This window comes from Babylonia areolata, chromosome 9 (assembly GCF_041734735.1).
Source record: "Babylonia areolata isolate BAREFJ2019XMU chromosome 9, ASM4173473v1, whole genome shotgun sequence".
In the NCBI taxonomy this organism is placed as follows: domain Eukaryota; kingdom Metazoa; phylum Mollusca; class Gastropoda; order Neogastropoda; family Buccinidae; genus Babylonia; species Babylonia areolata.
The window spans coordinates 260760-283445 of NC_134884.1; the positions used below are offsets into that span (position 1 = coordinate 260760).

At 41.4% G+C, this 22686-nt stretch overlaps 2 protein-coding genes across 3 annotated transcripts in view; both read left to right on the forward strand.

The window, feature by feature from the left end:
• Positions 1-907: 907 nt before the first annotated feature.
• On the forward strand, positions 908-6088 carry LOC143285668 (uncharacterized). 2 transcript variants are annotated; one of them, XM_076593065.1, is made up of 2 exons: positions 908-3868; positions 3923-6088. In XM_076593065.1, the coding sequence occupies exon 1, from the start codon at positions 1508-1510 to the stop codon at positions 2639-2641; it is 1134 nt and encodes a 377-aa protein (XP_076449180.1). In that variant the 5' UTR covers positions 908-1507; the 3' UTR covers positions 2642-3868; positions 3923-6088. The 2 variants fall into 2 exon arrangements, with proteins under 2 accessions (XP_076449180.1, XP_076449181.1); XM_076593066.1 differs by having other exon boundaries at positions 908-3791.
• Positions 6089-21092: 15004 nt separating this feature from the next.
• LOC143285971 (WW domain-containing oxidoreductase-like) overlaps positions 21093-22686 on the forward strand; it is a 33991-nt gene continuing 32397 nt past the window's right edge. Inside the window, exon 1 of the mRNA XM_076593429.1 lies at positions 21093-21375. Coding sequence (XP_076449544.1) covers positions 21272-21375 — 104 coding nt within the window. The 5' untranslated portion in view covers positions 21093-21271. The remainder of the gene's footprint in view (positions 21376-22686) is intronic.

Sequence of the window (22686 nt, forward strand, 5' to 3'; positions counted from 1 at the left end):
AGGCTAGCTGGCACTTTTTTGGGGCAACATGGTGTTATGAGGGAAAGATTGCTGTCAAGAAGATGCCAAGTTAGGTCACGGACACAGAAAACATGATTTCCCTATAGGCCAATGGGGGTAAAGCAGGAATAGGAACTGAATGGGAAGTGGGTTGATACTTTTTAAAGAAACGGATGGCTTCAATTTTTTATCAAATCGATTTAAGTTTGTTGTTTGACATCCAATTTTCAGCGTCAGAAAAACAAGCCTGTAAAGATGATGAAAGCAAAGGTTAGTCAGGAGCAACAGATTGTAGTAGCTGCGTGTCACTGACAAACATTTCATGCACGACCAAGTGACCAAGCATTGGGGAAGTGTATACAGTATAAATAAAACAGGACCTTGCACAGAACCTTGTGAAACACCAAACGCGAGAGTTGAATTTTCAAGAGTGATGTTCTTTAACGAGAACAAACTGATTTCTTTCTGTGAGATAAGACCGAAATCAATTGAGTGCTTTTCCACAAGCTCGGAAGGTGTTCTCCAGCCTGCTCAGTAAAGTTTCGTGATCAATCATGTCGGAAGCTGCTGAGAGGTCCAAAAGAAGTAATGAAATTTTGACCTCATCAAGAGAGGTTATAGTGTTATTCACGACACGAAGGATAGATGTTTCTGTGCTTTTTTTTTCAAATTTCAAATCTTTACATAATATATATATTATCTTTTTAAAACGATCTTTTTAAAGAAGTCTTTTGCTGCCGAGAGAAGCTCGACAGACCAGCATTTTGCACTTCAAGCGCGATAACCACTTGCTGCAGCAAGGCAAACTTCCTGCCGAGTTATTTTCGCTTCCGTTGCCGGCCGGTGCACACACACATTCATTTTGCCGAAATGTCGGGAAAAAGGAATAATCGGTGAAACAACAAGAGTAACTTTGTTCTTTTTGTTTAGGAAATATAGTTTTTGTCATGAAACCATTTTGTGCATTCATACTTCAGGCGCTTTTAGCGATTTTCTTGTGCACCACTCTCGCTGCGGCCATTACTGATCGATTTGACGATCAGCCTCTGTTTCAGAGCGCCTCACTTTCATTCACTACACATGCGAGTTTCTAAAGATAGCCCATTTCTTGCACTTTATTGGCTAAAATGTCTTTAGAATTTCCCTTTCTTCCTGTCTGACGTCAGTAATTGTATTAAAGCAGCTGGTGTTTCCCGACACACTTGTTGGTTGCTTGCGCCTCCTGCCAGTTTCGTCGACGTGTATGGGGTGTTGGTCCCCATACGATTTTGCAGGAGTGTGGCTCCAACGACGCCTTTATTTCATCAGTCGACAAAGGGATCTTGCCCAAGCGTTACACCAAGCACAGCAGGAGGAGTTTGCTGTTTAAAGTGCTGTGGATGACTGCAAAGTGTGGTTCAATGATCCACTGACTTCAACTTAGCACTGACCCAGATCGTGAAAAAACCGTCTTCGGTTAGCAGATTGGATTCGGTGTATCGTCTGGTGTGGGGGTGTTACATTCAACATGGATCAGTTTACTTTTGCCCAGCAGTTGATCGATGACTTTGATATAGACCAGTTGGATTTTGACATGACAACTTTGGTGAAGCAAGAGAGCGAAGCCAGGGACTTTGCCACGTGCAGTATGGCCGCTCAGCGCAGCACCCAGCCTGTTGGTTCAGTCGACAACTGTGGCAGCGTTTTGTCCCGGCCCCATTCTCCACAACCTCAACCAGCTCTCACAGAATCAGTGGCAGTTAAAGAAGAGTTCACCAGCTTGACTTGCCACAAGTGGACGGAGAGAAGCGCAGCAAAGCCTATGAACTTTCTGGAAATGTGTGCTGCCGAAATGCTGTGCCCAGAAGCAGGCGTCTTTGGGCGGCCGTTTGCCGACAAAGTGTTGACTGAGTGTGTCAAGTCAGTGGCCAAGAGCGAAGGTGTGCACATGATGCCCATGGCCCAAGATGAAGCCTCCAGTCCTGACATGCTCACTCCCAGTCCAACTCCAGAGGTGCTCAGTCCAGTGTGCAGCAGCAGCAGCAGCAGCAGAAGCTCATTTGGGGAAAAGGCAGAAGAATCTGAGGTACACTATATGTCAGAAAATTCCTCAGACACAGTGATTTGTGAGGGCAGCAGCAGCAAGAGGTGTGAAGGTGGGCAGTGCATGCTGGAGACCCCACCAGACACCCCTCCAGACACCCCAGTGCCACCACCGGCTGTGAGTCGACCCAGCAAGAGATCGAGAACCAGAGGTATGTGTCCATCATCTGTACCCATAGAAATCAGTGAGGATGAACTCATCAGCTTGCCTGTGCGTGAACTGAACAAGCGTCTCCAGGGCTACCCAAAGGACCAAGTCGCACATCTCAAACAAAAGCGACGCACACTCAAGAACCGTGGGTATGCACAAAACTGCCGCTCAAAGCGTATGGTTCAAAAACACGAACTGGAATCAACCAACAAAGGCCTGTGTGATGAGATTCACAAACTGAAAAAACAGTTGATGGAAACGTCCCGGGAGCGTGATTTCTACAAGCAGCGTTGTGAGGCACTGCAGGTGGGTGTGAGCAAAGCCATGAAGGGCAGCACAGCATCCCAGCTGACCAAGCTGCCTTCCTTCACTCTCATGACAGACACTGCTTCTGCTAGTTCACTGTGAGCTGACAGTGTGTTGAGAGTTCACTGTGATGTGACAGTGTTGACAGTTTACTGTGATGTGACTGTTGACAGTTCACTGTAAGTTAACAGTGTGTTGACAGTTCACTGTGAACTGACAGTGTCTTGACAGTTCACTGATGTGACAGTGTCTTGACAGTTCACTGATATGACATTGTCTTGACAGTTCACTGTTGTGATGTGACAGTGTGTTGACAGTTCACTGTGATGTGTCAGTGTGCTGACAGTTCACTGTGATGTGACAGTGTGTTGACAGTTTACTGATGTGATGTGTCAGTGTGTTGACAGTTCACTGTTGTGATGCGTCAGTGTGTTGGCATTTCACTGTTGTGATGTGTCATTATGTTGACAGTTTACTGTGATGTGACAGTGTCTTGACAGTTCACTGTTGTGATGTGTCATTGTGTTGACAGTTCACTGTGATGTGACAGTGTGTTGACAGTTCACTGTTGTGATGTGTCATTGTGTTGACAGTTCACTGTTGTGATGTGTCATTGTGTTGACAGTTTACTGTGATGTGTCATTGTGTTGACAGTTCACTGTGATGTGACAGTGTGTTGACAGTTCACTGTTGTGATGTGTCATTGTGTTGACAGTTCACTGTGATGTGACAGTGTGTTGACAGTTCACTGTTGTGATGTGTCATTGTGTTGACAGTTCACTGTGATGTGACATTGACAGTTCACTGTGATGTGACAGTGTGTTGACAGTTCACTGTGATGTGACATTGACAGTTCACTGTAATGTGACAGTGTTGACAGTTCGCTGTGAGCTGGCAGTGTGTTGACGGCTCACTGTGCTGTGACAGTGTGTTTATTATAAATGAAAGTTCACTGTGATGTGACAGTGTTGACAGTTCACTGTTAGCTGACAGTGTGTTGACAGTTCACTGTTAGCTGACAGTGTGTTGACAGTTCACTGTTAGCTGACAGTGTGTTGACAGTTCACTGTTAACTGACAGTGTGTTGACAGTTCACTGTTACTGTTAGCTGACAGTGTGTTGACAGTTCACTGTTAGCTGACAGTGTGTTGACAGTTCACTATTAGCTGACAGCTGACAATGTGTTGACAGTTCACTGTGATGACGTGACAGTTTGTTGACATTTCACTGTTAGCTGACAGTGTGTTGACAGGTCACTGTGATGTGACAGTGTTGACAGGTCACTGTGATGTGACAGTGTTGACAGGTCACTGTGATGTGACAGTGTTGGTCACTGTGATGTGACAGTGTTGACAGGTCACTGTGATGTGACAGTGTTGACAGGTCACTGTGATGTGACAGTGTTGGTCACTGTGATGTGACAGTGTTGACAGGCCACAGTGAGCTGACACTGTTGACAGTTTATTGTGATGTTCAGTGTGATGACAGTTCACTGTGATATGGCAGTGTTGACACAACAGTTTATTGTGATGTGTCAGTGTGTTAACAGTTTACTGTAATGTGACAGTGTTGACAGTTCATTGTGATGTGACAGTGTTGACAGTTCATTGTGATGTGACAGCTGTGTGCCTACCAAGTTAGGACATTGGAAAATGCAGCTAAAGTGGTTACCACTGTCAGTGTTATTATCTTGTGTAACATATTTTAGATCATAAAAGAGGTCATGGTGATAAGTGAGTAATATTTGAAATATCTTGATATGTAAAGAAACTTTTATAACAAATAAACTAAAAAAGAATGTTTGTCAGATTCTGATAAAATCATTATGTATAAGATTCTACTGTGAGGAAAGTTGTTTTGTTGTTGTTGTTGTGCATTTGGTTTAGGTTGGATTTGATTTTTCTATAGATTGTTATCACTGTGTTACTATTACTAGTATATACATAGTAGTACTAGTAAGAGTAGCCTGCTGAATGTTGTGACTTCTTTAAAAAGTTTATTTGTTTGGCAGATCTGTTATGGATTATCAAAGATCACATCTTTACTTCTAATTAAAAAATTTTTTTTAATTTCCAGAAAAGTCATAAGTAATACTACCGCTGTTTCAGTTGATTTGGAACTTTCAGCCTATTACCACTGTGATGATTTTTTGGGGTTTTTTTTTAATTATTTTTTTTAAGGTGTGTTCTTTTTTTCCTGTGTTGACACATGTATTTCCTTTCAACTAGTTTCATGCCTTCACTTGCTAAAAAAGAAAAAAAAAAGAAAAAAAGAAAAGAATTGTACTGTTAATCACTTAATGTATTTTCTTTCATTGTTTTCAAGCAACTTCTTTTTCTTGTTATGTTTAACTGTTCAGACATTTTTGACTCACTAGTGTAAACAAAGCGAGTCTATGTTTTAACCCGGTGTTCGGTGTGTGTGTGTGTGTGTGTGTCCGTGTGTGTGTGTCTCCATGGTAAACTTTAACATTGACATTTTCTCTGCAAATACTTTGTCAGTTGACACCAAATTTGGCATAAAAATAGGAAAAATTCAGTTCTTTCCAGTCATCTTGTTTAAAACAATATTGCACCTCTGGGATGGGCACAAAAAATAAAAAGAAACCTAATTATATGCAAACTGCATTTACTGTTATATTTATATTTTTTGTATTCTCTGAACTTGGCACTTTGATCTCTTATTCTGACACAACAACAAGAGGAGTCATTATTATCATTTTTTGTTCAAACAGGAACTTCTTTTGCTAAGCATGGAATTTTTATTTATTTTGCAAACGTTTTGGTGCAGATAGTAAAAAAGGGAAATTACTCTGTAATTAATGCTAGGGGACTTAATTTATCACAAGTGAGTCTTGAAGGCTTTGCCTCTCTTGTTTTCTTTTTGTTTGTTGATGACAGAAAAGTGTGCTTTGTTTACATTTACATATATTGTTTAGGTCTTTTTGTTTGTTGATGTCAGTGAAATGTGTTATGTTCAGCTTAAACTAGTTAACTGTTAAGACATTATTTGGGTCTTTTTGTTTGTTGATGTCAGTGAAGTGTGTTATGTTCAGCTTAAAGTTAAATGTTCAGACATTGTTTGGGTCTTTTTGTTTGTTGATGTCAGTGAAGTGTGTTATGTTCAGCTTAAAGTTAAATGTTCAGACATTGTTTGGGTCTTTTTGTTTGTTGATGTCAGTGAAGTGTGTTATGTTCAGCTTAAAGTCAAATGTTCAGACATTGCTTGGGTCTTTTTGTTTGTCAATGTCAGTGAAATGTGCATTTGATGGTGGATGACTGTTACAGTGTTAGCATGATTTGATTTGATTTTTCTTAAGATCTTGATCACTGAAACTGAGAAAGAACAATAGCTATCACAAACTATAAGTATAGATGAGAAATATGTCATGATCAATACAGAAATTTTGTTATTATCTCTCTCATTTATCAAACCAGATATAAAATTTATGAAAGTCAGATAACATTGTTAGTGGCAATATATTTTTTAATTTGTTTGGTTTTATTGGTTTAACAGCTAGTTATTCCTTTTTTCTTCTCTTTTTTCAGAAACTTTAATTTATGAGATATATATATATATATATATATATATATATATATATATATATAAAACAAAGTGCAGCTTGCTACTGTTTCTTTTCTTTTGTGTTTTGGTGTGGTAAGTTTATGTATTGTATTATTTCTTTTTACTTTGATGAATTGGAGGGTGTTTTTGTTTTGTTGTTGTTTGTTGTTGTTGTTGTTGTTTTTTTTTTGGGGGGGGGGTTGCTGGGGGTTTTTTTGGTTTGTTTTTTTGGTTTGTTTAGAACAAAGTTCCACCTGAGGACCTTAATCAGAACAGTCAGTGTAAGTAAATTATTTTATGTTGACAGCAGAAAGTTAGAAGTAACAGTAGTAGTAGTAGTATAACTGTTGTTAGTATTATTATTACCATTATTATTTCTTTTTCTACCATTTCTTCTTGTTGTTGATATTATTGTTCATTTTATTGATGACAGCAGCTTGTGATTTTTTTATTATTAAGCAAAATATGCTATGAGTCGATGTGTATATATATGTACATATACATGTATCTATATATCTATATATATATATATATATATGTGTGTGTGTGGGTGTGTGTGTGTGTGAATGAATTTACTAATTCAGTTGTTGTCCATTAGTTTCTAGTAATATCGGTTTTCATTACATGAATGTTAAGAGAATGAAGGTGATGTCTGTTAAAGAATATTATTTGATTGTGATAATTATAATACTACTGAATTATTCATTTACTGTATAACATGTCTTTCACTTCTGATTGCCTTTCTGACTGTTTCTGCACAGCTGTTTGTGAATGTCATGGCAAAACAGAGCCCAACATTAGACTTGGAAAACCTTCCTTGCCACTTTCCTCCTGTTTCCCAGTCTTTTGCCCATGGAAAACATTCAACTACTGAACTACTCAACTGGACATCTTTCAGAATGAAATGTTAAGGGATTTGTCCTGATGGACTGTTTGAATTGTTCAGAATGGAATGTCAATTGAAAAGTCCTGGTTGACAGTTGGAATTGTTTGGAATGGAATGTTAAAGGGAAATGTCCTGATTGACAGTTGGAATTGTTCAGAATGGAATGTTAAAGGGAAATGTCCTGATTGACAGTTGGAATTGTTCAGAATGGAATGTTAAGGGAAATGTCCTGATTGGCAGTTGACATTGTTCAGAATGGAATGTTAAAGGGAAATGTCCTGATTGGCAGTTGGAATTGTTTGGAATGGAATGTTAAAGGGAAATATCCTGGTTGACAGTTGGAATTGTTCAGAATGGAATGTTAAAGGGAAAAGTCCTGATTGACAGTTGGAATTGTTCAGAATGGAATGTTAAGGGAAATGTCCTGATTGACAGTTGACATTGTTCAGAATGGAATGTTAAAGGGAAATGTCCTGATTGACAGTTGGAGTTGTTCAGAATGGAATGTTAAGGGAAATGTCCTGATTGACAGTTGACATTGTTCAGAATGGAATGTTAAAGGGAAATGTCATGATTGACAGTTGACATTGTTCAGAATGGAATGTTAAGGGAAATGTCCTGATTGACAGTTGGAATTGTTCAGAATGGAATGTTAAGGGAAATGTCATGATTGACAGTTGACATTGTTCAGAATGGAATGTTAAGGGAAATATCCTGGTTGACAGTTGGAATTGTTCAGAATGGAATGTTAAGGGAAATGTCATGATTGACAGTTGACATTGTTCAGAATGGAATGTTAAAGGGAAATGTCATGATTGACAGTTGACATTGTTCAGAATGGAATGTTAAGGGAAATGTCATGATTGACAGTTGGAATTGTTCAGAATGGAATGTTAAAGAGAAAAAGTCATGGTAGAGTATGGATGTTGGGTGCAGAAGGGGAGGGGGGTGGTGGGGTGACTTCTTTGCTTTACACAGACTGGTTCCCACACAGTCACAGGAACATGGTCAAGCAACTGTCAAGAAATGCTTTAGCCTCTGTTTGACTTAGGTACTGTACAGTGTCTGTTTGGATTGGTGTTGTTGGCAGTGTAGTGTGTGTGTGTGTGTGTGAGGGAGAGAGAGAAAGAGTGAGCGTGTGAATGTTTTGTGTGTGTGTGTGTGTGTGTGTTTGTGTGTGTGATTTCTTCAGAGTTCCATTATGCCCAGGTAATTTTCATGGAGAGAATATTAATTAGGAATTGTGTACTTGTGTTGTTTATGTGTTGATCTGAGCAGGAAAAATCGGTTTGGTTTGTTCTCTTTCCCTCTGTTTTCTTTAAAAAAAAAGAAAAAACCCAAAAAACAACAAGGTTTTGGTACTGTAATTTGTGAAGATGTGTTACGTCTGAATTTTCCAAGCTGAAAGCATGGTGTTGTAGAGGACTGCCTGTTAGGGTGTGTGATGGAGTCAGTGTGAACACATACTGCCTGTTGATGTGTGTGTGTGTGTGTGTGTGTGTGCTGGAGTCAGTGTGAACACATACTGCCTGTTGATGTGTGTGTGTGTGTGTGATGGAGTCAGTGTGAACACATACTGCCTGTTGATGTGCGTGTGTGTGTGTGCTGGAGTCAGTGTGAACACATACTGCCTGTTGATGTGTGTGTGTGTGTGTGTGTGTGCTGGAGTCAGTGTGAACACATACTGCCTGTTGATGTGTGTGTGTGTGTGTGATGGAGTCAGTGTGAACACATACTGCCTGTTGATGTGTGTGTGTGTGTGCTGGAGTCAGTGTGAACACATACTGCCTGTTGATGTGTGTGTGTGTGTGCTGGAGTCAGTGTGAACACATACTGCCTGTTGATGTGTGTGTGTGTGTGCTGGAGTCAGTGTGAACACATACTGCCTGTTGGTGTGTGTGTGTGTGTGCTGGAGTCAGTGTGAACACATACTGCCTGTTGGCGTGTGTGTGTGTGTGTGTGTGTGTGTGTGTGTGCTGGAGTCAGTGTGAACACATACTACCTGTTGGTGTGTGTGTGTGTGTGTGTATGTGCTAGAGTCAGTGTGAACACATACTGCCTGTTGATGTGTGTGTGTGCTGGAGTCAGTGTGAACACATACTGCCTGTTGATGTGTGTGTGTGTGTGTGTGTGCTGGAGTCAGTGTGAACACATACTGCCTGTTGATGTGTGTGTGTGCGTGTGCTGGAGCCAGTGTGAACACATACTGCCTGTTGGTGTGTGTGTGTGTGTGCTGGAGTCAGTGTGAACACATACTGCCTGTTGATGTGTGCTGGAGTCTGTGTGAACACATACTGCCTGTGTGTGTGTGTGTGTGTGTGTGTGTGTGCTGGAGTCAGTGTGAACACATACTGCCTGTGTGTGTGTGTTGGAGTCAGTGTGAACACAAACTGCCTGTGTGTGTGTGTGTGTGTGTGTACTGGAGTCAGTGTGAACACAATAGCTTGCTGACCACAGTGAGTGTGACCAGAGCACTTTGCTGACACAGTGAATTATACATGTACAGAACATGTTGCTTTACTGCTTTGTGCAGAGTGGAGTGTGATTCTGTGAGTCATGTACAGAATACATTGCTTTGTACAAGGAGCAGTGTGATTCTGTGAGTCATGTACAGAATACATTGCTTTGTACAAGGAGCAGTGTGATTCTGTGAGTCATGTACAGAATACATTGCTTTGTACAAGGAGCAGTGTGATTCTGTGAGTCATTTACAGAATACATTGCTCTGTACAAGGAGAAGCGTAATTCTGTGAGTTATGTACAGAACACATTGCTTTGTGCAAGAAGTGTGAATCTGTGTTATGTACAGAACACATTGCTTTTACAAGGAGCAGTGTGATTATGTGAGTTATGTACATAACACATTACTTTGTACAAGGAGAAGCGTACTTTTGTGAGTTATGTACAGAACACACTGCCAAACTGCCTTGTACAGGGAGCAGTTTGATTCAATAAGTTATGTACAGAACACACTGCCAAACTGCCTTGTACAGGGAGCAGTTTGATTCAATGAGTTATGAACAGAACACACTGCTTTACTGCCTTGTACAGGGAGCAGTTTGATTCAATGAGTTATGAACAGAACACACTGCCAAACTGCCTTGTACAGGGAGCAGTTTGATTCAATGAGTTATGAACAGAACACACTGCTTTACTGCCTTGTACAGGGAGCAGTTTGATTCAATGAGTTATGAACAGAACACACTGCCAAACTGCCTTGTACAGGGAGCAGTTTGATTCAATGAGTTATGAACAGAACACACTGCTTTACTGCCTTGTACAGGGAGCAGTTTGATTCAATGAGTTATGAACAGAACACACTGCCAAACTGCCTTGTACAGGGAGCAGTTTGATTCAATGAGTTATGAACAGAACACACTGCCAAACTGCCTTGTACAGGGAGCAGTTTGATTCAACGAGTTATGTACAGAACACACTGCTTTACTGCCTTGTACAGGGAGCAGTTTGATTCAATGAGTTATGAACAGAACACACTGCTTTACTGCCTTGTACAGGGAGCAGTTTGATTCAGTGAGTTATGAACAGAACACACTGCCAAACTGCCTTGTACAGGGAGCAGTTTGATTCAACGAGTTATGTACAGAACACACTGCTTTACTGCCTTGTACAGGGAGCAGTTTGATTCAACGAGTTATGAACAGAACACACTGCTTTACTGCCTTGTACAGGGAGCAGTTTGATTCAATGAGTTATGAACAGAACACACTGCCAAACTGCCTTGTACAGGGAGCAGTTTGATTCAACGAGTTATGAACAGAACACACTGCCAAACTGCCTTGTACAGGGAGCAGTTTGATTCAATGAGTTATGAACAGAACACACTGCCAAACTGCCTTGTACAGGGAGCAGTTTGATTCAATGAGTTATGAACAGAACACGCTGCTTTACTGCCTTGTACAGGGAGCAGTTTGATTCAATGAGTTATGAACAGAACACACTGCTTTACTGCCTTGTACAGGGAGCAGTTTGATTCAATGAGTTATGAACAGAACACACTGCCAAACTGCCTTGTACAGGGAGCAGTTTGATTCAATGAGTTTTGAACAGAACACACTGCCAAACTGCCTTGTACAGGGAGCAGTTTGATGTAATGAGTTATGAACAGAACACACTGCTTTACTGCCTTGTACAGGGAGCAGTTTGATTCAATGAGTTATGAACAGAACACACTGCTTTACTGCCTTGTACAGGGAGCAGTTTGATTCAATGAGTTATGAACAGAACACACTGCTTTACTGCCTTGTACAGGGAGCAGTTTGATTCAATGAGTTATGAACAGAACACACTGCCAAACTGCCTTGTACAGGGAGCAGTTTGATTCAATGAGTTATGAACAGAACACACTGCTTTACTGCCTTGTACAGGGAGCAGTTTGATTCAATGAGTTATGAACAGAACACACTGCCAAACTGCCATGTAGTTGTACAGGACAGGGAGCAGTATGAATCAGATCTGAAGACAGATGCTGCCTAAATGCCTTCTTCAGTACATACAATGTCATTTTCCTCATGCTGTGTGGAATGGTGAAAAAAGAATGATACACATTTCTGTACTTAATGTATAGATAATGTATAGATTGTAAAATTCTTAAACTGCTCTTTCATAAAAAAAAAAAAAATAAATCCATTTGTTTGTTCATTTCTTTTGTTCCATGTTTATTTGAGCGTTTGTTTTTCTTGTCAGAAATTTAAGTTATTTCTTCTTCCTTTTTTTTCCTTTTTTTAAAATATTTTTATTAAGTATGTTTCCACAGTCACCCAATATCCAGGAATATGTAACATAGTGTTTTGACTGTACACATTCAAATGTTCACTACCATTGTGCAACTGCCATGGTTTATTTCTCTGTCTCTTTTTTTTTCTGTCTTTCTTTTTTTAAATATTATTTTGCAACAGCATGCACAATAGGAAAAATTGTTTGCAGAGGAGAATATATTGCATGGAATCATATGACTGTCATAGAAGGCAGGTGTGTTGTATGGAATGATATGACTGATGTCATAGAAGACAGGTGTATGGAATGCTATGACTGATGTCATAGAAGTCCGGTGTGTTGTATGGAATGCTATGACTGATGTCATAGAAGACAGGTGTGTTGTATGGAATGATATGACTGATGTCATAGAAGACAGGTGTGTTGTATGGAATGATATGACTGATGTCATAGAAGGCAGGTGTGTTGTATGGAATGATATGACTGATGTCATAGAAGACAGGTGTGTTGTATGGAATGATATGACTGATGTCATAGAAGACAGGTGTGTTGTATGGAATGATATGACTGCTGTCATAGAAGGCAGGTGTGTTGTATGGAATGATGTGAGTGATCTCATAGAAGTCAGGTGTGTTGTATGGAATGATATGACTGATGTCATAGAAGACAGGTGTGTTGTATGGAATGATATGATTCATGTCATAGAAGTCAGGTGTGTTGTATGGAATGATATGACTGATGTCATAGAAGACAGGTGTGTTGTATGGAATGATATGACTAATGTCATAGAAGGCAGGTGTGTTGTATGGAATGATATGACTGATGTCATAGAAGACAGGTGTGTTGTATGGAATGATATAACTGATGTCATAGAAGACAGGTGTGTTGTATGGAATGATGTGAGTGATCTCATAGAAGTCAGGTGTGTTGTATGGAATGATATGACTGATGTCATAGAAGACAGGTGTGTTGTATGGAATGATATGACTGATGTCATAGAAGACAGGTGTGTTGTATGGAATGATATGATTGATGTCATAGAAGTCAGGTGTGTTGTATGGAATGATATGACTGATGTCATAGAAGACAGGTGTGTTGTATGGAATGATATGATTCATGTCATAGAAGTCAGGTGTGTTGTATGGAATGATATGACTGCTGTCATAGAAGTCAGGTGTATGGAATGCTATGACTGATGTCATAGAAGGCAGGTGCGTTGTATGGAATGATATGACTGATTTCATAGAAGTCAGGTGTATTGTATGGAATGATATGACTGATTTCATAGAAGTCAGGTGTATTGTATGGAATGATATGACTGATGTCATAGAAGGCAGGTGTATGGAATGATATCACTGATGTCATAGAAGACAGGTGTGTTGTATGGAATATGACTGATTTCATAGAAGGCAGGTGTGTTGTATGGAATGATATGACTGATGTCATAGAAGGCAGGTGTGTTGTATGGAATGATATGACTGATGTCATAGAAGTCAGGTGTGTTGTATGGAATGATATGACTGATGTCATAGAAGACAGGTGTGTTGTATGGAATGATATGACTGATGTCATAGAAGGCAGGTCTGATGTCATAGAAGGCAGGTGTGTTGTATGGAATGATATGCCTGATGTCATAGAAGTCAGGTGTGTTGTATGGAATGATATGACTGATGTCATAGAAGACAGGTGTGTTGTATGGAATGCTATGACTGATGTCATAGAAGTCAGGTGTGTTGTATGGAATGATATGACTGATGTCATAGAAGGCAGTTGTGCTGTATGGAATGATATGACTGTTGTAAAAGACAGGTGCGTTGTATGGAATTATATGACTAATGTCATAGAAGTCAGGTGTATTGTTTGGAATGGTATGACTGATGTCATAGAAGACAGGTGTGTTGTATGGAATGCTATGACTGATGTCATAGAAGTCAGGTGTATTGTTTGGAATGCTATGACTGATGTCATAGAAGACAGCATGGTGCCTAGAAAGGCTGAAAGATGGAGAGGTGGTCTTTTACTGGCACACTGCATAGTGAGAGAGGCTGATAGAGGGAGGAAGGATTGTCTTTTTACCGGCACACTTCAAACAGGGGCAGACCCAGCATGCTACAGGATTTAGGGTGTTGGCAGGCTGTTCCTGTAATGTGTCAGTTTGACAAGTGTGATTTATGTCAGTGTAGAATGTACAGAAAAATACCATTGCTCTTTCCAATATCTTGTGCAGCTGATGCCTCTGTTGGCCTCTTGACTGTTGTTGCCTATGGCAGTCTCTGGTGAAGGTCACATGGATGGCAGCACTGGAATGTGTGTATTGATATTTTGTGTGTCTGTCTTCTCTTTCTCTTTCAGTGGCTGTCAGTCTGTCTGTCTCTGTCTCTCTCTCCAGTTATGTTTAGCAGGATTTCAAAAGAAGGAATTCATTTCTTCATGCTGTGTTTTTGTCATGAACAATTTGAAGTTGTCTGTTCTTTATGGTCAAATTTGTTGTCAGAAATAACTCACACTGAAAGATGGGCAAACATACCTGCACACACAGACAACAATGGTGATATATATATATATATATATATATATATATAATAGCTGTGCAGACTTCGTTAGTTTCTGTTGGCTGTATGCAGTGGTGATGTTGGCAGTGTCATTAAAGCAAGTCCGCTTTACCTGTGTTCAGTGTCTGGGTGATGTGGTGAATGGACTGATGTGTGCTGTGTACTACACATACTATGAACCATGATGCGTGCTGTCAGTGCTACAGATACCATGATGTGTGCTGTCAGTGCTACACATACCATGATGTGTGCTGTGTGCTACACATACCATTCTGCGTGCTACACATACCATGATGCATGCTGTCAGTGCTACACATACCATTCTGTGTGCTGTGAGTGCTACACATACCATGATGCGTGCTGTCAGTGCTACACATACCATTCTGTGTGCTGTCAGTGCTACACATACCATGATGCGTGCTGTCAGTGCTACACATACCATTCTGTGTGCTGTCAGTGCTACACATCCCATGATGCGTGCTGTCAGTGCTACACATACCATTCTGTGTGCTACACATACCATGATGCGTGTTGTCAGTGCTACACATACCATTCTGTGTGCTGTGAGTGCTACGCATATCATTCTGTGTGCTGTGAGTGCTACACATACCATTCTGTGTGCTGTCAGTGCTGGTGCTACACATACCATGGTATAGCCTATGTTCTTTTCTGGTGTGTACATCTACTACATGTGTTCCATGGTCGAGTGCCTATACACACCCTGTACACACACACCTTGTACACCTGTACACACACCCTGTACACACTGTACATACACCCTGAACACACACCCTGTATACACACACCTTGTACACCTGTACACACACCCTGTACACACTGTACATACACTCTGTACACACACCCTATACATACACCCTGTAGACCCTGTACACACACCCTGTACACACCTTGAACACACCCTGTACACATGCCCTGTACACCCTGCACACACCCTGTACACTATGCACACACCCTGTACACACACCCTGTACACCCTGTACACACACCCTGCACACACCCTGTACACACACCCTGTACACACATCCTATACACCCTGTACACACCCTGTAACCACTCTGTACACACACCCTGTACACACTGCACACACCCTGTACACCCTGTACACACCCTGTATACCCTGTACACACCCTGTACACCATGTACACACACCCTGTACACCCTGTACACACACCCTGCACACACACCCTGTACACCCTGCACACACACACCTTGCACACACACCCTGTACACACACCCTGCACACACATGCTGTACACACACCCTGTACACCCTGCACACACCCTGTACACACACCCTGTACACCCTGCACACACCCTGCACACACACCCTGTACACACACACCCTGTACACACACCCTGCACACACACCCTGCACAAACCCTGTACACACACACCCTTTACACACACCCTTTACACACCCTGTACACACACCCTGCACACACACCCTGTACACCCTGCACAAACCCTGTACACACACACCCTGTACACACACCCTGTACACCCTGCACACACACCCTGTACACACACACCCTGTACACACACCCTGCACACACACCCTGCACAAACCCTGTACACACACACCCTTTACACACACCCTTTACACACTTACACACCCTGTACACACACACCCTGTACACACACCCTGCACACACACCCTGCACAAACCCTGTACACACACACCCTGTACACACACCCTGCACACACACCCTGTACACCCTGCACAAACCCTGTACACACACCCTACACACAAACCCTGTACACACACCCTGCACACACACCCTGTACACCCTGCACACACACCCTGTACACCCTGTACACACACCCTGTACACACCCTGTACACACCCTGTACTTCCTGTACACACACCCTGTACACACCCCCTGTACACACCCCATACACACACCCTGTACACACACCTTGTACACCCTGTACACACAACCTGTACACCCTGTACACACACCCTGTACACACACCCTGTACACCCTGTACACACACCCTGTACACACACCCTGTACACACACCCTGTACACACTGTACACACTGTACACACACTCTGTACAGGTCTACAGCCATCCGCCCTGTCTCCATTCTTTCAATGAGCTGCAGGAAGATCGATAGACAAGATGGCCCGCTGACAGCCGATCAATAATTCACCACACACCCCTCTTACCTGACCTACTTTGCTTTCAAGCTGCCCTGGGTTCTGCACTGTTTGAAAGGAAGGGGATTCATATCGACTGTATGGCATCCATCCATGTCAGTGTTAGTCCACAAGCTTGTGAAAAAATACTGACAGGTATGCTTCTCTCTCTCTCTCACACACACACTCACACACACACACGCATGCATGCACGCACGTGTGTGTGTGTGTGTGTGTGTGTGTGTGTGTTTGACACCTGTAAGGTATATATTTCTATCTGATGATGACTAGAAAGTTAGATTTGTGGGCGTGGCGTGACACATATGAACCTTTAAGACAATGACAATGAACATGATTGTATCACCTGTCATGAAAGTCTAAATCAATAAACATGAATATATCACCTCTTATGGAACATGATGATTAGCATTATTGTAACACCTCTGATGAAAGTAAGAGTCAATAAACAATTACATGATCATGTCACCTCTCACAAAAGTAGATCAGTAAACACGATTGTATCACTCTCATCAAAGTCAAAATCAATAAACATAATGACATAATTTTCCATGACTGTCCTATAAAAAAAAAAAAAAAAAAAAAAATTCATGGCTGCCCACACCAATTAACATTATCATATCGCCTGACTGCCTCATCTATGAACATAATTAGATCACTTTTTAGTACTGCCCCATTCCATCCTCTCCCCCCACCCCCTCTGCTCTCTTATTCTCTCTGTCTCTGTCTGTCTCCTCCCACCCTCCGGGTCCACCCTCCCCGCCCTCTCTCTCTCTCTCTCTCTGTCATGCTGTTTGTTTCGGTTTATATTATTGTGTTGCATAATAAACCGAATGCAGGGCGGGGACTGGTGGAAAAAACAACAGCACATGATTACTTTATTCTCTAAAAAAAATATTTTTTTAAAATCTCCCGCCCCTCCCCCCTCCGTCTCTGTTTTCTGTAGTTTCTCTGTGTTCTACAGATTTCACCAGCTCCAGCCCGCCTTTCCTGCACTGCATCATGGTTCAGAGGATCAATGATGGTTTGCAAAAGTTGGTTAATATATGTGGGTAGAAAATAGCAGCAACTGTACAATGCCACTGTGGTGCAGGAATTTGACTCCATCAGAAGATTACCCCACAGTAAATTAATTATACAGTGATTTTTTTTTCTTTTCTTTTCTTTATAGCCTTTATGAGTGACTACGACTTATTGTGACAAGAAGCTAATTTCTAAGATACATTTTTTCTGGAGTTAAAAGAGTAAGATATGTGTTCAGTGACTTTATTGCTGATGCCAGATTCTGAAATAAAGACAAATAATTATGAATAATCAAACTGACTTGCTGACCTGATGGAAATAATGTGTATTGGAGTACAGACCACTCCCGTGTGAGTGTGTGTGCATGTGCGTGTGTGTGTGCATGTGTGTATGTGTGTGCATATGTATGTGTGTGTACATGTGTGTGTGTGTGTGTGTGTGTGTGTGTACGTGTGTGTGTGTGTGTATGTGTGTGTGTGTGTGTGTGTGTGTGTGTGTGTGTGTTGCTGTTTTGTGGTATACTAGTGACAAGAATTATATTATTTTGATATGTGTTGTTTTGTGGAACAGCAAGAAATGCTACAACACTCGTGGTGTTGTTCACATACACCAGTAAACTGCTACAGACCACATGATACTGCTCACTCACACCGATAAAATGCTACAGACCACATGATACTGCTCACTCACACCGATAAAATGCTACAGACCACATGATACTGCTCACTCACACCGATAAAATGCTACAGACCACATGATACTGCTCACTCACACCAGTAAACTGCTACAGACCACATGATACTGCTCACTCACACCGATAAAATGCTACAGACCACATGATACTGCTCACTCACACCAATAAAATGCTACAGACCACATGATACTGTTCACACACACCGATAAAATGCAACAGACCACATACTGTTCACATTCACCAGTAAATACTACAGACCACATGATACTGTTCACACACACTGGTAAAATGCTACAGACCACATGATACTGTTCACACACACTGGTAAAATGCTACAGACCACATGATACTGTTCACATACACCAGTAAACTGCTACAGACCACATGATACTGTTCACACACACCAGTAAACTGCTACAGACCACATGATACTGTTCACACACACTGGTAAACTGCTACAGACCACTTGATACTATTCACACACACCATTTAAATGCTACATACCACATGCTGTTCACACACACCGGTAAAATGCTACAGACCACATGATACTGTTCACACACACCAGTAAAATGCTACAGACCACATGATACTGTTCACACACACCTGTAAAATGCTACAGACCACATGATACTGTTCACACACACCGGTAAAATGCTACAGACCACATGATACTGTTCACACACACCGGTAAAATGCTACAGACCACATGATACTGTTCACACACACCGGTAAAATGCTACAGACCACATGATACTGTTCACACACACCAGTAAAATGTTACAGATCACATGATACTGTTCACATACACCAGTAAAATGCTACAGACCACATGCTGTTCACACACACCTATAAAATGCTACAGACCACATAATACTGTTCACACACACCAGTAAAATGCTACAGACCACATGATACTGTTCACACACACCAGTAAAATGCTACGGACCACATGATACTGTTCACATACACCGGTAAATTGCTACAGACTAAATACTGTTCACACACACCAGTAAAATGCTACAGACCACATGCTGTTCACACACACCGGTAAAATGCTACAGACCACATGCTGTTCACACACACCGGTAAAATGCTACAGACCACATGATACTGTTCACACACACCAGTAAAATGCTACAGACTAAATACTGTTCACACACACCAGTAAAATGCTACAGACCACATGCTGTTCACACACACTGGTAAAATGCTACAGACCACATGCTGTTCACACACACCGGTAAAATGCTACAGACCACATGCTGTTCACACACACCGGTAAAATTCTACAGACCACATGATACTGTTCACACACACCAGTAAAATGCTACAGACTAAATACTGTTCACACACACCAGTAAAATGCTACAGACCACATGCTGTTCACACACACCTGTAAAATGCTACAGACCACATGATACTGTTCACACACACTGGTAAAATGCTACAGACCACATGCTGTTCACACACACCGGTAAAATGTTACAGACCACAGGCTGTTCACATACACCGGTAAAATGCTACAGACCACATGATACTGTTTACACACACCGGTAAAATGCTACAGACCACATGATACTGTTCACACACACCAGTAAAATGCTACAGACTAAATACTGTTCACACACACCAGTAAAATGCTACAGACCACATGCTGTTCACACACACCGGTAAAATGCTACAGACCACATGCTGTTCACACACACCTGTAAAATGCTACAGACCACAGGCTGTTCACACACACCGGTAAAATGCTACAGACCACATGCTGTTCACACACACCGGTAAAATGCTACAGACCACATGATACTGTTCACACACACCAGTAAAATGCTACAGACCACATGATACTGTTCACAGACACCAGTAAAATGCTACAGACCACATGGTACTGTTCACACACACCAGTAAAATGCTATAGACCACATACTGTTCACACACACCGGTAAAATGCTACAGACCACATGCTGTTCACACACACCAGTAAAATGCTACAGACCACATGGTACTGTTCACACACACCAGTAAAATGCTACAGACCACATACTGTTCACACACACTGGTAAAATGCTACGGACCACATGCTGTTCACACACACCGGTAAAATGCTACAGACCACATGATATTGTTCACACACACCGATAAAATGCTACAAACCACATGATACTGTTCACACACACCGGTAAAATGCTACAGACCACATGATACTGTTCACACACACTGGTAAAATGCTACAGACCATATGATACTGTTCACACACACCAGTAAAATACTACAGACCACATGATACTATTCACACACACCGGTAAAATGCTACAGACCACATGATACTGTTCACACACACCTGTAAAATGCTACAGACCACATGATACTGTTCACACACACCAGTAAAATGTTACAGACCACATGATACTGTTCACACACACTGACACTCCCCATCGATCACGTTAAATGATGAATGTGACGACATAGTATTAAGGAGAAAAAAAGAAGAAAAAAAAAGAACACTGAGTTATGCATGTATAATGTGCGCGCACTTGCTTGCGTGCACGCATGTCTTCATGGGTGTGGTGTTTTTGCCATATAACCGTTATATCAGGTGTATATCATGTGATATATCAGGTATATGTCAGGCGATATTTCACTGAGGTATACAGAGAAAAGTTCCAGACCGGGTGCTGTCCTTTTTGTCTGCCTCAAACTGACACTTGAAGACCTGAACCTGCAGACTGCACTGAGGCACGTGTCATACTGGTTTTTTTGACAATTTTTAAACCCCAACCCCTAATCACCACCCCAGCAAAAAATAAAAAGAAAGCAAAACAACTGACAAATAGAATATTTATAGAGGACCGGATGCAGAGAAATTCACACACACACACACACACACACACATGCGTTCTGACAGAGGATGGGCAGGGTGAGCCGTGGCGTGTGTTCCAATGCACACAAAACATTCTTTTCATCAAGTCATCGAGGAAATGTTAACGGCATTCTGTTGATTCAAGACCTGACCAGTGCCTTTATTAAGGTATTTGCAACCGGAAGATGACATATGATCAAGGGAGGTAATCCTGTGGAAAGTCCTTGGTGATAAGATGGCGGCCTCCGTACAGAACATTTTGGACACAGATAGTGAGGATGACATACCACCCGGCTGGGAGGAAAGAGTGACCTTGGAAGGAAAAGTATACTATGCAAAGTAAGATGTCAACCTATTTTTCTGAGATGTATACATGTACAAAAAATACCAGCAAGACATTGAAGGAGTTGCTCACGCCCAGCTGCTTTCTGTCACCAGCCACCGTCCTCACGATGTGGTCACACCAATCTTACTCAGTCACCATATCAATACCGGTCTGTTGTGGTGGCCTGCCTGCGTAACAGGCAAGAGTGGGTGTTGTAACAGGCAAGAGTAGGTGTTGTAACAGGCAAGAGTAGGTGTTGTAACAGGCAAGAGTGGGTGTTGGCAAGCGTCCTGGGATTTTGAACTTTGAGATGAAACACTGCACAAAAATGACACATACTTGCAGATTTCACACACACATAGACACAGACACACACACACACACACATACACACACACACACACACACATATATATATATAATATATTACTAACAGTAACACACACAAACACAGACAAAGACATACAGTGATACACATCTTCAAGACGAAACACAACACTTCCCCACAGTTTAAACAAGATACAATCACCAGTCAGGTTAATGTCTGGTGTCTTGCATATATTAATGTTAGGCAGGAGTGGGTATTGGCTTACAGACCATTGAAAAGTGGTAATCTGCCAATAACAACCACCACATAGCATTTAAACCCTTCCTCTGTTTTCTGAAGTGTGCTTTGAGTTTTGAGTTTCACATGCATTGGTTTCTGCCAAAAAAGAAAGAAAATATCTATCCATATTTTTATATGTCCAGATACATAGAACATACACTGCATGCCTGAGCACACACACACAGACACACACACACACACACACGCACACACACAAAACAGCAATTCATCTGAACATTGGACGATGGATACTGGATTGATACAGTGATAGGTGTTACAAATGACGGAATGAAACGTTTTCAAATTGCCATTATAAGCAGCACCTTGAACAATCAATACTTATGACCAAGAAACTTCCAGTTTTCTGGTTTTATGGACTTAATAACATTGCTGAAATTATTTCAGTATGGTATGTATGCAGCATATGTATACATGTGCCCATTCTGACAGTGTTTGCTTAGGCATTATGATAGCGACTTCCCATTCAAAAGAACTAACTCAGACACTATGCTGTTGAAGGAAAAAACTGAAGTTATTGCCAGGGCAGCAGGCTCTTGCACCTGCTCTAAACAGATGGAAGTGAAGTAAACCAAAACTTCTCCATGGTCTCACACAAGGAGAAATTCACCTGTGAATAGCAGCTAGGAAAATGAGGTTCTTTTAAGTAATAAGTTTAACTGTTAAGTTACAGGATATCAGTTTCAAAAACAGTGTATTT